We start from the raw sequence: 16,866 nt of genomic DNA on the forward strand, positions 1-16,866 counted from the left end.
ACAGACAGACATGACGAATCCATAAGGGTTCCGTTTTTTGCCATTTGGCTACGGAACCCTAAAAAGATTTAATATTAATTATTTAACATCACTACATAGTATAAATAAAACAAAGTCGCTTCCCGCTGTCTGTCTGTCTGTCTGTTTGTATGCTTAGATCTTTAAAACTACGCAACGGATTTTGATGCGGTTTTTTTAACAGATAGGGTGATTCGAGAGGAAGGTTTATGTATAATTTGTTAACCCGTGCGAAGCCGGGCCGGGTCGCTAGTTTCAAATAAAACAAAGAATTCCAATTTTATAATCCGTTTCTGCTTATATATAAGTACATAATAACATACTTCGAAGTACTTTATTAAGAACGCAACTTATGTTAAAGAAGGGCCAAAAATTCGAATTTAAGTTCCAATTGTATGATTCTCGACCCCATTTCATTTTAAGGCGCACAAATGGAATACCATCGTAGCACTTTGACACTTAACTGACGACTTGTGAACCTTATCACGCCGGCATAGAGTATATAAATGGTCTATAAGTTGCTATAGTTGGTTCAAACACTCGCTGCACGCGAATACGTAGTGTGCTCTCTGTCACACCTATCTGCGGCGGGCGGCGTCCTGTCTCTTTTTTTAGGGTTCCGTACCGAAAAGGGTGAAAACGGGACCCTATTACTAAGACTTTGCTGTCCGTCCGTCTGTCACCAGGCTGTATCTCCTGGACCGTGATAGCTAGGCAGTTGAAATTTTCACAGATGATGTATTTCTGTTGCCACTGTAACAACAAATACTAAAAACAGAATATAATATTTAAGTGGGGCTCCCATACAACAAACGTATTTTTTTTGCCGTTTTTTGCGTAATGGTACGGAACCCTTCGTACGCGAGTTCGACTCGCACTTGACCGGTTTTTTTACTTATTTCGGGTGCAGCGAGTATTTAATTCAACTATAATACGAGTAGAGGGTCAAACGTTATTTTAGTATAGCATGATCTGCGAATGACAGCTCGGTGTCCGCGTGACGGGGGTCCGGTCGAGACGCATATATATTTTGACAACAAACACCGTGGTAATTGAACGGGGGTGACGGGTCCATTACATTCAGTTTGCTGTCACGGTATCGTTTTGATTTGTATCGGAGGTTATGTTTCATTGATGCCACTTACTTACTTGGCTGGCGCGATGACCGAAAATGAGTCTTTGCCTCCAACACAAGAGCACGCCACATTGCTCGGTCCAGAGCGGCATCACGCCAGATTTCGCCTCACGCGAGAGCTCACGGCGGAGATATGCCTCCACTCTGTCCGCCCAACGATATTTAGGACATTTATGCCAAAATATCTGCATTGCATTAGGAACTTAACAATTAATCAAGGAGATTATAAAGTCTGTGTCGTTAATGTTAAGATTGTATTATTATTCGAACTTAAAAAACCGCAAATCAAAATCACTACTTGATTTTTGACGTCCAAATTGACCTCTAGGTAACAAAAGGTAGATCACAACAATCACAACGCTCTTGCAAGTAATATATCCTGCAGATTCCCATGTTGACAGCTCAAATGTTCTACGCAGCTACAATCAAGGGTCAGGGGTCAGGGGTATAGGGTTCTCAAGAGTCGAAAACGCTTAAGTGGCTCTTAAGCGCTTATGTCCATGGGTGACGATGACCGCTTCCCACCAGGTGATTCGTCTGCTCGTTTGCTGACTATCACAAAAAACAGATATTTTTTATAGTTTTTATAAAATTAAATTTAAATAAAATTCCGACGAATTAAGAACCTCCTTCTTTTTTGAAGTCAAAACTTTAGATACCTACTAAATTTTGCTAGACATGAATTTCTGTGAATTCAATCAATAAAAAAAACAAGAAATAACTTTATTTTTATTATTCTTATTTTAAGCAACATCGCTTAAGACCAGTAAGGACACAGCCACAAATCTAACATCAAAGTGTTCGGATCAGTGGCCGGCGCGTCGGCCTCAGGGCGTGAAATTACTGCCTGCCGCTGACACCCGTGTAATATAATTATACTGCCCATTCCGATGCTAAATTATGGAAGCTGGCTAGTTACTTGGGGTCCGAGTTACGGCTGGTTTATGGTTCGATTGCGATGGGATGGACAGCTTGAATCGGCTAGGTTACTTACTGACTTGAATATCACATTTCAAGGGCGCAAATAGGAACTTTTGAAGAAGTTTATGTAACTATTAGATACCTAATTATATTTATTATATTATACACAGAAAACACCCATGAGCCCAATACTCAGAAATCTGTGCTCATCACACAAATAAATGCCCTTACCGGGATTCCAACCCAGGACCATCGCCGGATTCATAGGCAGGGTCACTACCTACTAGCCCAGATCGAAATAATATGTATACAAATATTTGATTAGATTTTTGGTTACTTTTCGTGCATTTTTAGATTAGGCATAAGTAAAAAGATAACCCAGTCGCTACTGAATGCAATAAATTGAAATAATTATATATGTATAGCGCGATTTGCCACTCGAGGTTCGAGGTCCTTTCAAAACGTGTCACTTAAATAAAATTGCATATAACAAGGTTGTGAAATATCACAAAAACAAGGTTGTGATTTATTCGTATAAATATATACGAACGAAATACAACTTTGACATTTTGATCATTGAATTGGACACTAGACGGTGAGATTTTGAAGTGGCATCTTGCAAATCTTCATCAATACTGGCAAATTGCATGTCACCGTGAAAAATAGCAAGCCTCCGCCACGCCACTGGAGACCTTGGCCACTTTTTTTTAGTATAATATATATGTGACGTCCCACTGGTAAAGGTACCGTATGGCGGTTGGCGCTTACGCTATTATTATTGCGGTGCTACGCGACGTAAGCTCCAGCCGCCATAAGGTACCTTTTTCGTGTAACGTCACATATTCAATCTATCAATCAATTTATTTATTGCTTACTTTTACATAGGAGCTTAATTTAGGTATTACAAAATGCGGTGTGGTACATTGCTATACATAAAGATATATTTATTCGAGTACCTGTATGGATGTGCAAGGTATAGCGAAAGCAAGCTACCCTCCGTACTAGTGTACACTGTATTACGGCAAGGTACCCCCTTCCCCTTCTGCCCGCGGTCCATGATGTCATAGTTGGTCACCCCATATAGGTAATGAATTTGAGTGTAGGTATACGGTAAAATAATAAAAAAGGCTATGTTATAAACTTAAGTACTAGATTTACATACAAAAAATTAATATATTGTATTGATGTATTATTTATTGTGTATTATTTATTTCAGTTTATTATTTTATTTACCATGAAAGGCTAATACCTAATAACGAATGAAATTAATAGCAAATTAGGACATTTAAATTAAACAAAGTAAAACTAAATTAACATTAAAATAAAACGAATTAAAAATAGTACAATGCCTCAAGGGGCTATTTTATTTAGATTTAAGCTAGTTTTTAATTTCTTTTAGTAATACCACTGTATATATCTTGGTTGTAAATAAATGAGTTAAAAAAAAATAAACAACAATAGAAAAAATATTCACCTATGACAGGTCCCCCAAGTCTGTGCCCTGCGGAAGGGTGCCCATGAGGCTGGCTACATTACCCCGCTGGATGGCTATGCGTATTCGTTGACCTAGGAATGAGCCAGCCCTAGGCACAGTATAATAAAGAGTACTAGCATACAGAATGGACGCTCCCTGCCTCCCGTTGAAAGTGCCGCCCACCCGCTGAGACCCGCTCTCGGTTACCTCACAGTTACCCTACAATGTCTTATCTCACTCACACAAGTATGGTACGCGTTCACCTACACGAGCTTAGGCTGTGTGCGTAGGAACGCGTTTGTTTCATACATTTGATCGCCAGTGTCCGAGGTGTGCCCTAGGTTCGCCCGAGGTCTCAAGCAGTTATTTTTTTAATTTCCTGGATTTATATACTACTTAAAAACACAATTAATAAAATAATGTGATTTGTTCCCTAAGTTAAATAGCAACCACTTCAATAGTCTTAACTCCTTAAGTCGTATTTCCTTCACAACCGGCAACGTTTTGTTCTAGTAGCAATTCGGTCTATTTAGGAAGGTTGACGACCGACCAATTGTCAAATCGATCGAGCCCGCCTCATACCGTTTAAAAGGGAGCCCCCAAATTATCCAATGGTTACGTACCAGTACCTAACACAATCCCAACAGTTTATACCTACTACTATGTATTTTCATAATTTTTTGTAATAAAAATGGAAAACAGGATTTAAAAAAACTATTGAAATTAGGCTGTCAAGAGCGCTGGTGGCCTAGCGGTAAGAGCGTCAAGGTATCAAAACCAGTTCAAAATGTTAATCTGAGTCGGCCTTACCTTATTTTGTACCATTTGGTGCTACGCGGCTACGCCGTAGGTGGTCTACGGCGTAGCACCTTGTCTAGTTCTGTAGCCTTATTTTGATTGTCCTACTGCCGTATTCGAACTTCAAGATATTCACAAGACACGACACGTACTAGATGCATTCTAGATACGTTATAGTTCAGATTTCAACTAGTTCTCTTTTGCAGCTCAATTCGGGCAACCAATGTCACTTTTACGTTAAAATATCGTATGAACGAACGATTTCCATTAGATATCTATTAGATGTGACTTGGATGAGTATCTCCAGAATCGCGTAAATGTCAAATTTGACAGGCTAGATCTTAAAAATATCGTTGTCGTATCTTGGTGATGTCTAATAGATGTCTAGTTCAAAATCCGAATCGGGCCCCTAATTTAGTACTTGGCATTCGACAATTGTATATAACTTTTAGATTACCTACGTCAAAAATTTGCTAAATATACGATATACTTGTAGGGATCGGATATGTCAGTGTCAAAAGTGACGTTTCTTCAAACAAAAACGTCACCCTTTGACCCTGATCCTGATATATCCGATCCATATCGTATCTTTAGCAAATTTTTGACGTAAATCTAAAGTTAGAAACAGGCCGATTGTATGTATGTTAGGTAGTAATTGGCAAGATAAGCAGGTAAGCTTAAGTTCCAGTTCTTGTTAAAAAGTCAATTTGATAAATATTAGTTTGTAATAATTTTTAATATTGGCATTCGAGCGTTGCGCACTGCGTTTAATAGCATACCTTTAGATATTAATAATAAATCAATAATAACATTTCAATTTACGTATTCTGCTCCTAATCAAAGGATCAACAATTAAGTTAAATAAAAATTTGTATATAATATCTACACACAGTTACGTTACTACTTACAGAAAGCGGACAGAAAAGTACTCTAGTGTCATTAGGGAACGGCACTTAATGCTGAGATTTACCCGCGACATAATTAATATTTTACCTTTCGCTGTACCCCAGCGGTGGGGGTGGAGGGAAGCTGCAATTATTGCATTTGGAGAATTATCAACTTAAAGAATTTGTAGAATTGCGAGCATTTGTGTAATAATGGTGCAATTAGAGAGATGGTGATGGAGTTTTTGGAAACCAACCTATTTTAATTAAAGTTGTAATAAAGTTCTACCAATTATTCAATAGGTAAAAAAAAATTAAAGTTAAAGGAATTTGTACAGAAATAGTTAATCTATAAATAAGCTAGGTAATTAAGAAGATGAAGTTTCACGTGGTAGTTTTTTTAACATTAGCATAGAGAAAAAAAATACATAGAGTGCTCACTCCATACATCAGTTTTAGTACCAAAAAGACTATTAGCATCTAGCATCGAGTAGCGGAACTATCAGTACTGCTACTTGACAATAGATGTAGCACCGACCGGAAAGTCTTATGCTGTTGAGATAAGACTTTCCGGTCGGTGCTACATCTATTGTCAAGTAGCAGTACTGATAGTTCCGCTACTCGATGCTAGATGTAGACACTGAAATTAATAGTCTGAACTGATGTATGGAGTGAGCACTCTTGTCTTACTTATTTCTCTATGACATTAGGTACTCTGAATTAGTAAAAGTCAAAGCAAATAAATGATTTATGAATGAATGAAACCTTTATTTCAGGCAACTAGTGGCCCATACATAAATACCTTAAAACTAGCATAGGTCTATAATACATATTATAAAAATATAAACTAAACACTAAAAATCACATTACGATTGCGATGCAATAATACGCAAGCCCGCAGTGTCAGGGAGGTAGGGAGGGGGTTTATGACTTACAAGCAATTGAGATATTTTGTATGATTTACGATGCACCATAAATACACAAATCATCCTCAAAAAATTGTCTAATGCCTAATGAATTTGTTACATTTATGAAGAGAATAAAAAATATTAAATTGTATCTTAAGTCCTCACAGAAAACTCATTTCCCTGGTTTTTATCGAGATATTTTCCCTGTTGTATACCAGCCTAATAACCGGTTAGGGACAAACGAATTTTCTGTGAACATGTCACTCCTTCAAGGCCTTATTTAAACCAGTAACATACTTAACTATACTTATCTAATCGTCGTCTGTTCTTTCTTAGTGATACTCGCAGTCTGCAGTAGTGGTGAAACTACTAATATAACTTGTTTGGTGATATTTGCCCTATCCTATACTTCAACTTCAACTTCAACTTCAACATTTATTCAGCAAATAGGCCACAAGGGCACTTTTACACGTCAACATTGAATTTACATACAAGCAAAATAATAATAATAATACATCAACAATTATTAAATACAACTACAACTACCAAATCAAACTAACGTAATACAATTACTTATGTATGTCACTTTATTGCAAATAAACAAGTTTACACAAAACAGAAACAACAGAGTAAAAGATCTAAGTGTATGTACAAAACAAAGGGGAACTTATCACTTCTTAGTGCAAAAAGTGTTTCGCTTTTTCAACATGGCCTTGTTTAGTCGGGGGTGGCTCTGTGTGTGCGTACCTGAGCGGCTGCTTTAGTTTCCAGGCTGATGACGTCCACCTCGGGCGGCATGGGGCATGTCAACAACATGGGAGGCCTAGCCGCGTGCGCCGGCCCCGACGCCAAGCCCATGCAGTTCCCTCTCGCGCAGCGGAGGAAGCGGAGAGTGCTGTTCACGCAAGCCCAGGTGACTATACAATATGCAGTTCTATGATACATTTTGAAGTGATAACTTCTTTAGCGGCGCTGGGCACTTTTTGAGGTGGGGAAAAAATTATAAACTCGAGACAGCGTAAGGCGATCACGTGACCGTAAGTCCCGTAAGGTAGCCACTAATAATTTAAATGGCATTTAAATCAATAAAGAATTAAAAAATTAAAAATAAAACCAAAATAAAATAACTTAATATAATATCTTTTTTAAAAAAAGGGAACCGCCTTCAAAAAACCAACCCACTGAAAAGTACAAAATAATTTTTATATGGCACCCCTTTACGTGTCCAGTCCCTATCCCAAGGCGTAAAGCAATTTTTTGCCAAAAAGTAATTAATACGTAATAATAAGAAAATTAATAATGAAAAATGAAAATATGAAAATGAAAATATTTTATTTACATTAATAAATGTTACATAACAAGGTAACAGGTTGGGACTCCCTATTAAGTATATTATACCTGTATCAGGAAGCCCCGCTCCTCCGTAGCAACAAGTTGTAGATTTAAGAAATATTTAACTAACATACAGAAAGAATATAACTAACATACAGAAAGAATAATCATCCGGATAATTACTTAGTTTTTGAAGTCGGTGCCAGTCGGATTTTTAAAGGCTCACATCCGCGGATGCGGATGCGGATGTCAAGATAGATACATATAAAAAGGTCAAATATTACATTTTAGTAATTTTTATTTCAAAAAACCGGCCAAGTGCGAGTTGGACTCGCGTTCCAAGGGCTCCGTACTTAAGTTCCACTCACGCTTGACTGCTCATTTTTAATAGGTTTTTTGCCTAATGAGTAAATTACCTAGCAGTCTAGCACTTACGCCGATGCTAAGACGTTCCTGTACTGTCCTGTTCCACATCCGCATCCGCTTTAAATTCCGCATCGATTTTATGCGGATGCGGATGTTGAAAATAATGCGGAAGTTCCGTGGTTGTGGATGCGGATGCGGATATTCGCAACATCCCTGCTCTGTAATGGCCTCTAGTAAGAGTCGATAATCACATCGCATTGATTACACTTAGAGAGTACCAATATCGTTACGTAACAATAACAAAGTACGTGTCCAAAGACGTAAATATGTAGACAAAAAGCAATAAATGTAGTAGGCATATTTATCTGCTGACTCGTATATCTGTAAGTTTTATTCGTTTCCCCACCGGTCGCCCTCGGGACGATATTTGGCGATCATTTTGCAAATAAACACGGGACTACCTACCGGATCATTTGCGATCGGGGAGGCTGAGGCAATGGCTGAGGCGACTGCGCGAAATTCTTTTTCCGCGTATTCGTCCGTAGCCATTTTTATTTTAAATGACAAGTTGTGATATAAGATTTGCGTAATTTTTCCTTTTCTTTGGCCTGAGTTTCTGATTGAACCCAAATTCGTATAAAAGGGTACTCGTTTTTTATCAACACAAGCTGTGAACCGTCTACAGGAGTGAAATTGAAATTGAAAATGACATCTTTTGTTTTAAAATGTGTGTATGACCCTGGTACAGAAATGAATGAGAGCTGTTCTAAAAAACATCGTAGCTTTTTTACATCTATTTTTAAACGTAATGATATTCCTTTCTTAGCACGATGGTTAGATAAAGATAAATAACTAATGGTTATAAATGTAAAAATAAATCGCAATGCACAAAACACGTACCTATACCTACTTAAGGTTAACTGGTAGAGAATGCCTTATGGCATTAAGTCCGCCTTTTGTACTATATAAGGTTTTCTTTGGTACTATGTAAGGTTTTCTTTTGTACAATAAAGATTAAATAAATAAATAGATATACTAAACCTCTGTTCCTCATTTAGTTATTTATACTTAAACCTATAGCGTGTGGCCCAATTTATAATGTTAGATATATGTACTTTGGAACCAAAAAAGTAGCTATAATTGAATTTTTAATACCAATATTCGTTAGAAATGTGATAATTGGCACAGAATAAGTGAAACAGAGTGAATGATTGAAATAACGTCGGCGTCGTATTGATTGTGAGTGGGCGACGACGACGGGCGACTCAAACTTAGGTATTTTATCGCCAACAGAGTGCTTCAGCTCGAGCTGATGTCATCACAGGGATTATGATTTATTACTACATAGTATAAAACAAAGTCGCTTCCCGCTGTCTGTCTGTCCCTATGTATGCTTAGATCTTTAAAACTACGCAACGGATTTTAGTGCAGTTTTTTTAAATAGATAGATTCAAGAGGAAGGTTTATGTATAATTTGTTAACCCGTGCGAAGCCGGGACGGGTCGCTAGTTTAATACTAAGAGTAAACGGCAAGTTTAGTTTTCTTAATTCACGGTAATATAGTAAACATACATACATCCCTTGTGATATTAGCCATCAGTTACCGTAGCATATTGTAACTCCGGGAGTATTACTGCCGATCCTTCATAAATTTTTACGATTTCTTTTTAAGTCTTTATTTAAAGTCTGTGGTTAGTTTCAAATGAAATTATGAAACAAATAAAAAGCCTACTGCTAATAAAATTATGACACTAGAGAAATGTTTAATGCTTACATGATTACCTGTGTATAAATAAAAGAGTACAATTAAGATTTCGCAAGTAAGATAGGTAAAGATTTTCTTCTTATTTGCCCATGGCTCCTGATGCGTGGTTAAAATCAATAATTGAAGCACCCGGCCGCCTTCCGCCAAACGCGAGGGTATCAAGGTCTGGCTTGAGTTATTGTTCCTTTCTCTTCTTCATCTTCCTGGCGTTATCCCGGCATTTTGCCACGGCTCATGGGAGCCTGGGGTCCGCTTGACAACTAATCCCAATTGACGTAGGCTCTAGTTTTTACGAAAGCGACTGCCGTCTGACCTTCCAACCCAGAGTTATTGTTCTTTTCTATTGGTTATTATCACTTTGAGACCGAAACATTGTTTTACTGACCTATTTTACCTAATAGTATTGAGATTAAAATACCATTGGTATCGTAATGCATTTATTAATTTTATTATTGATATTTCAGACACCTAAGCTTTTATTACTTCTTAGGTAGGTGCTTACTTTTAAATGTATGTCTACTAAAACAGGCTCTAGACAGTCTAGACGAAGGTTGAGACGATGGTGTTACCTTCATTATAAATAAGTTACTGGGCGTTTTTTTTTGTTGTCCCCTACACTTTTTTTCAAATTTGAGATTATTTATGTTATTTCTACTCAGAATCACGAGCTCTTTCTATCCTAATAGGAGAAAAAAAGTGTCCCAAAATTTCCATACATTTTTCGATCTTTCCATTTCGCGACCGCCATACAAAGTCTATGAAAAATGGTGACGGAATGGAATTAAAAACCTTAGGACACTTTTTTTCTCCTATTAGGATAGAAAGAGCTTGTGATTCTGAGTAGAAATAACATAAAAAATCCCAAATTTGAAAAAAAAAGTGTAGGGGACAACAAAAAAAAAACGCCCTACTGCGCCCCGTTTTACCATTTGTACTTAAATTGTTCTTCGTCTGTTAAACTGAGCATGTAGGTAGGTACTGCCTGTTAAACCTCGGTTCACAAAAACATCTACCGCGTTAAGTCACAACCTGTTATTTCAACAATCTAATCTAGTCCATCTAATTAAGCAAAGTAGGCCTAAAATCACGCTTCCACATAAACTAGGCCGACGGACCTAACTCTCAAATGTAAATTTCACCGGCAACATTGGCTCAAAAACCAGCGCAATAAAACTCCCGCCATTATATAAATCCAAATTACGTACGTATAATAATAATAATAATAAAGCCTTTATTATTTCTTGCATGTAAAAAAATTACATTAAACAATAGTGTAAGTATAGGTTATTTAGTTAAGTAGTAACTTATTAATATTATATAACATTTGATTTTTTTTTTAAACATTTTGGAAACAACTTAATTTCTAGTGTGTTAGTAATTATATTTAGGTAAGTGTGATTAATTTTGTTTCTGCAAGAACCCCAAGTTTGGGTGAAGGCCTCCTCCGAAGATGCCTATTTAATTCGGTCTTGTGCTTATGAAATTCTTATATTTTTCTTTTTGACTTTCCTACTCTTCGCACTTCCGATATGCCTGTTATGTCGTAAATACTTGATTTATTTTCTTGATTCTTCTATTTCTATTTCTATTAATCAATCATATAACGAGTGTTCTGACTTTGTATGTTGCAATCTGTATTTGGCGTGTTTCTTTGTTCTTTGGAGGGTTTTGGTCATAATCTTCCCCGGTGACCAGCCGTGTTGGAAGATGTATTTTGTTTTTTTCTATTCTTGATTTTTGTTAAGTAATTTCTGTGTAGAGGAGGGGTAGGGTACTAATTCTATAAGTTCATGTCTTGTTTTTCTTTGTTGTTTGGATTTTTGTTTACTAAATAATTTAATATTCCTGGCTTTAGAACTGTTTCCGATACACTTTGTGGTCTTTGTAATGGTGAATGCATAGGTTGGGTTTTATTTTTCTTTGAAACCTGTGTTCTATAGTCATTCTGGCGTTGGTTGTTCTCTGGTGATATTTGGAGGTTCCTTTTTTTGTTGGATGTTGTGTCTGTTGATTTTCCAACGATTACTAATTTGTCATACTTGATGAAGGCTTTATTCCCGTTCGCGTTTTCCATTTTTAGTTGATTTTGTAATTCTCTCCTTTTTTCTAAGATGTTTGGTGGGAAGTCCTCAGTGATGTAATATCCAGTGTTGTTTAGCATTTTCTTGTTTTTAAGAATATTTATTTTTGTGCCAAGGGTTGAGAATGTTACCCCTATGGGGCGGGGTCTGTCCTTTTTTACGCCTAATCTTCTAAATGCCTGAATATCCCTGCGGTCCAGTTCAATTTTGAAGTGTTCTTCGATAAATGATATGATGGCACTCTCCTGTTCAGAATACGGTAAATTGTTTTCTCCAATTCCGAAAAATATTAGGTTCCTTTGCCTCGCCTGTTTTTCTAAAATACATAGTCTTTTTTCTTGTGTGTCCACTTTCTCCTTAAGAATATCGTACTTTTCTTCCCATTTTACGAATTTTTCTTCAATGATTGTATTGATATTTTGGGTCACTTGTTCAGTAACGCTTTCTCCGCTCTCCCGAATCCTTGTTTTTTGTTCGTTTAGCTCCTTTTGTATCTCGCGGAGTGTGGATAGTATTTTTTCCATTTTTCTTGTGCGTATTTATCGATATCAGATACGTACGTATAAAGCCATTTAATTGCGCCCCTCCCCCGCCGCCCAGTTCCGGCCCCGCCCTGAACGTATACGTACTTATATATTAGTATCACGGCGTGGGTAGTATAATTAATTCTATCCCGTGGCCCGTACACTTTTCGGACGCGTATCGTAGGAGAGTTTGACCTTTTTGTGACCTTCAAATGTGATTATTAAGGGCTAGCAAAATGGAGCTGAGAGAGATTCTTAATCGCTGACAACCGTTGAGAGTTAAGCTAATTTTACGGTTTAAGTCACGTATTTTCTAGTCACTCGCGCAAAGTGTTTCGGAGAGCCTTAGATTTGCTTAATGTTAGTAACTATGATATGACTCACGAGCACACGGCAGTTTAAATTCGATATCCGTTGAGAAATTAAAAATTGCGTTTTGTCAAAATGCAAAATAATAATTAAAAAACATACAAATAAGTGAGTTTAAAAGGATGCTCAGCAAGCGGTCCGCCAGTTATCGTATTTTATAATCCGAACATGCTCCTATAGGTAAGATAGCAAACGTCATACCGGTTACTTGGTACTTTTAACCTTATTTTGTGTACTTATAGTAGTTTATGTGACTGCTACATAATGAGAGGCATTAAAATACGAGTGTGAGTTTAAGAAACGAACGTTAGTGAGTTTCTTAAAAGGATCAAACGAGTGTTTTAATGCCTAATTATGTACAGTTACATACACTACTTTATCTCTAAACACATACTTTAAAACTAACTAAAAGATAAACTGTACGTCAAATAGCGGTGAATGAAAACTTTTCACGCATGTCACACATCTGTAGTTTTTTTTTATTCCTAGACAAAAGAAGGAAGTCCCTATTCTCATGTCACTCGAGATCAAATATCGTGCGGTTTATATTAAAAAAACATACTAAATTGACGTTTCGTATCGATAACTGTTTTAATATCTATGGATACTAGAATAGAGACCCACTTGAGTTTTGACTGCTGTTCCAAATTTAAACTCATAACATTACAAAAATCTATAACGTTACCTATGTACTTGTACATTAAAGTACAAATTTTCCTACTACCACAGATAAGAAAGTTCTCATAGTAAAATTGGTTGTAATAATGCTTGTCATTTCCTACGGTTTCTGAACGCATTATAGAGCACTAATGACATGTGTGTAGATAAATCATATTTACGTTTAATGTAAAGTTTGAGGGGTAGAATTCCAATGACGCTAGATAAGATAAGATATCGTTTATTTGCGTGAATTATGGTAATTAACAGATATTAAATAGTTCTTATAGGTCACGACATAATTCAGCCGAATAATGGCATGCAAATATTGCAGCCTTAAACACTAATTATCAATCTTATAAATCATACCATCAAACTATACATCAAGAATTATCATTAGCATTTGGAAAGTTCACATAAAAGAACAACAATGACTAATAATATTAAATGAAGCTATGTCAAGGTTAAAATAATAAAATTAATAAAATACATTCGTTCAATTGTCAGCATGCACAAATCAAATGGAGATACATTAACTCAACATGCACTTAGGTAACTTATTTACATATATACAAGATACAACCCATATTTTTTGTCTAATATTTGTTAAATCTGCAGTTACTAGTCTCGAGGAAGTCTGTAACGGATATATTCCTTCCTATATATTGGCTATATATTCCTTTGTTCAATAATATTAACGCTAGTGTATTTTGCAGGTGTACGAGTTGGAGCGAAGGTTCAAGCAGCAGAAGTACCTGTCGGCGCCCGAGCGGGAGCACCTCGCGTCGCTCATACACCTCACGCCGACGCAGGTCAGTCACCAACGTAACCATGCACTTATAGTAGCTACTTATATACAACAGTCGGTATCCGTTTGGGTTTCGTGGACCGACCGAGCGGGCGGGGATTTGAAAAAGATTAATTTGAGTCAGCACGTTTGTATTTATATAATAGGTACCTAAAGGAAAATCCTGGGCAACAACGTGATCTCTATCAAAATTCCCGATTTTTTTAAACTTTGACAACTTAGGTGACTATTTAAAAAAGTGTGTTGTAGGTACTCTTAATATAGCTAGACTTGCCGGGCAAGAATAAGAATGAAAACAAAGAACTTTAAAAAATCATATTAGGCATCAATAGCACAGGCAAGTACAATATTAAGTAAAGTCATGACTCATGACTCAAAAATATTATTATAGTTTTGGGCCTCCAAAGTATATACTATATAAGGTTCTCTAAGTGAGGGTATTCAATTAATTCGCTGAAAAAGAAGTAGGTAGGTACATTACAAGTACAATCAATCCATGGATTGTGATTGCAGCCCGGATATATACGGTACTTCAGTAATATTATTAGCGTATTTTAGCGTTTATGCGCAAGCGACTTCGATACCATTAATAGATTCAAAGACTAGGAGATTATATAGTTTCCAATATCCATAACCAAGTAATGCATTGGAGCCAAAATTGATTACCTATATATACCTATCTACCATTACAGAATCATGCTAGGTGATCGTAATTACGCTTGACGCGCACAATGCACAGGCCTGCGCGCGACGACCAATTAATGCAGCGACAATACGCATTATGCTGCGATTAGCGCCGCCATTGTCGCCGCGGATGCCGGTGACACCCTCAAAATGGAGATTATTCATGGATGTTTGTCGCCCTTTGTGGATATCGTGTGATTCTCGTCGCTGGGCCACCAGTTTAATGAGGTCTCGCGTCGTAGGCAATTTTTTCTAATAAAATCTTCAAGAAAAGAGCGTACTCCCATCTTAAATACCGGCAACGCACTTACAGACCCTCTGATGTTACGGGTGTCCATGGGCGACGGAATCTCCTTCCAGTGAAAATGAACGTGAAAAACTATGAAAAAAGTTAATTGTTAATAACGATTATAATATCTACTTTTAAATTTGTTAGACAGAGATATTGTATTGTATCAATGTTGCTAATGATGCGGCGTTCTTCCTACCGCTGCCATGTACTTACATCATAACCTAGGTACCCATAAATTAAGCGAAAATCTGGGACCACCTTTTCCTAACGAAAAGAGAGTTCAGATTTATCAAGAAACATAAACTTACATAAAAAAATACTTACCTACACCCGAAAACAGAACTTCTATTTTGGAATCAGTAACTAAATTGATCCTGTTACGGATAAAAAGGGTCTAAATATACTGGTTTATCTGAGCCGATCGTCGATGGGAACGCACAGCGCGAGTTTATGAAATTTATATTGACACGCCGAGATTATCGAGTCTTTGTTATGGAGGATTTGAATTTGCGAATGTGGGAATGCGGGGCGCGTGCCGCTGACAGACATTAATAACAACACATACCTATACCCGGCAAAAATATGTTTAATAGAAATGGGGCGAAAAATTAACCATTTACACATATGTGTTGTAAGTCTAAAGCTAAAATCTATGTGTTGGATATATGTCATGAAAACTAAAGCGAAGAGATATTATGTACTTATCAAATAGGCACATTTAAAAATACACAATATTACTTACATTTATAATTTCAAGCTATTGAAATGATAGGTTAAATATAACCAGGAGCCCGAATTTGTTATGGTTTTGATACGACTTAAAAGATCACTCAAGCTTGTTCGTTCGTGCATGCGAAATGAAGCGCAAGTCGTGCGTGAGATGCGCGCCAATCACCAAGACGATCGTCTTGGGCGCATCAAAACCAGTTGAAAACCTTAAAATCTGAATCGGGCTGGTTATAAACGGTCATTATGTCATTAATATTTCTGTATCTATAATAATCTGAATGAGCATGTAGTGTCTATAATTCCCGGTTGTTTTATATATCTGTATTGTTTTGTGACTATCAGCACTTTTTTCAATCTTTAGCAGTTAGCACCCCTTTTAAAACAGTTCAAACCCAAATAACCTTCAATTATCTAATTACTGTAATTCAATCCAACACTCGATCTGACCACGAGCATATTGCACAAATCTTGTGGAGTGGCTGTGCCCGGCGGGCATAAATGCCATAAATCACAGCTCCATTACATTACAACATTCGATACACTCCCCTGTTGGGGCGCCTCCGGCTACTGTTATACTGCTTCCGAGTGTTAAGCCTGCTCCTAACTTGGTACCTACGCGAATCGTACGCGAATATCGTGATAAACACGAATAAATATATTATATCAAATATATGTGAAATAAATAAATATTAGGGGACATCTTACACAGATTAACCTAGCCCCAAACTAAGAAAAGCTTGTACTATGGGCGCTAGACGACGATATACATACTTATATAGATAAATACATACCTACTTACATAGAAAACACCCATAACTCCGGAACAAATATACATATATAGTGATCATCACACAAATAAAAACCCTTATCGGGATTCGAACCCAGGACCATCGGCTTCGCAGGCAGGGTCACGACCCACTAGGCCAGACCGGACGTCAAATGGAATAGATCCCATTTTATAGACCTCTAGACTGCTAGCATAGCTGCAAAATGGAATAGAAGCGTTTCTAATAGCCTCTGGGAGCGGGCGGCTAGAAGCTACCACATTTTTATTTATGACAAGACTCGTTGGCCCAGGGTCTAGTAGTACAGTTTCCGCTCTCTGTATTAATAGAAACTAG

The 16,866-nt window shown here is 37.1% G+C and overlaps 1 protein-coding gene across 2 annotated transcripts in view; it reads left to right on the forward strand.

The window, feature by feature from the left end:
• The window catches only part of LOC134655824 (homeobox protein Nkx-2.1-like), a 54,552-nt gene that overhangs the window by 20,324 nt on the left and 17,362 nt on the right, over positions 1 to 16,866 (forward strand). For both annotated transcript variants that reach the window (XM_063511306.1, XM_063511307.1), the window contains 2 exons: positions 6,903 to 7,051; positions 13,949 to 14,044. In XM_063511306.1, coding sequence (XP_063367376.1) covers positions 6,903 to 7,051; positions 13,949 to 14,044 — 245 coding nt within the window. The remainder of the gene's footprint in view (positions 1 to 6,902; positions 7,052 to 13,948; positions 14,045 to 16,866) is intronic.

Source organism: Cydia amplana, chromosome 17 (genome assembly GCF_948474715.1).
Source record: "Cydia amplana chromosome 17, ilCydAmpl1.1, whole genome shotgun sequence".
Classification (NCBI taxonomy): Eukaryota; Metazoa; Arthropoda; class Insecta; order Lepidoptera; family Tortricidae; genus Cydia; species Cydia amplana.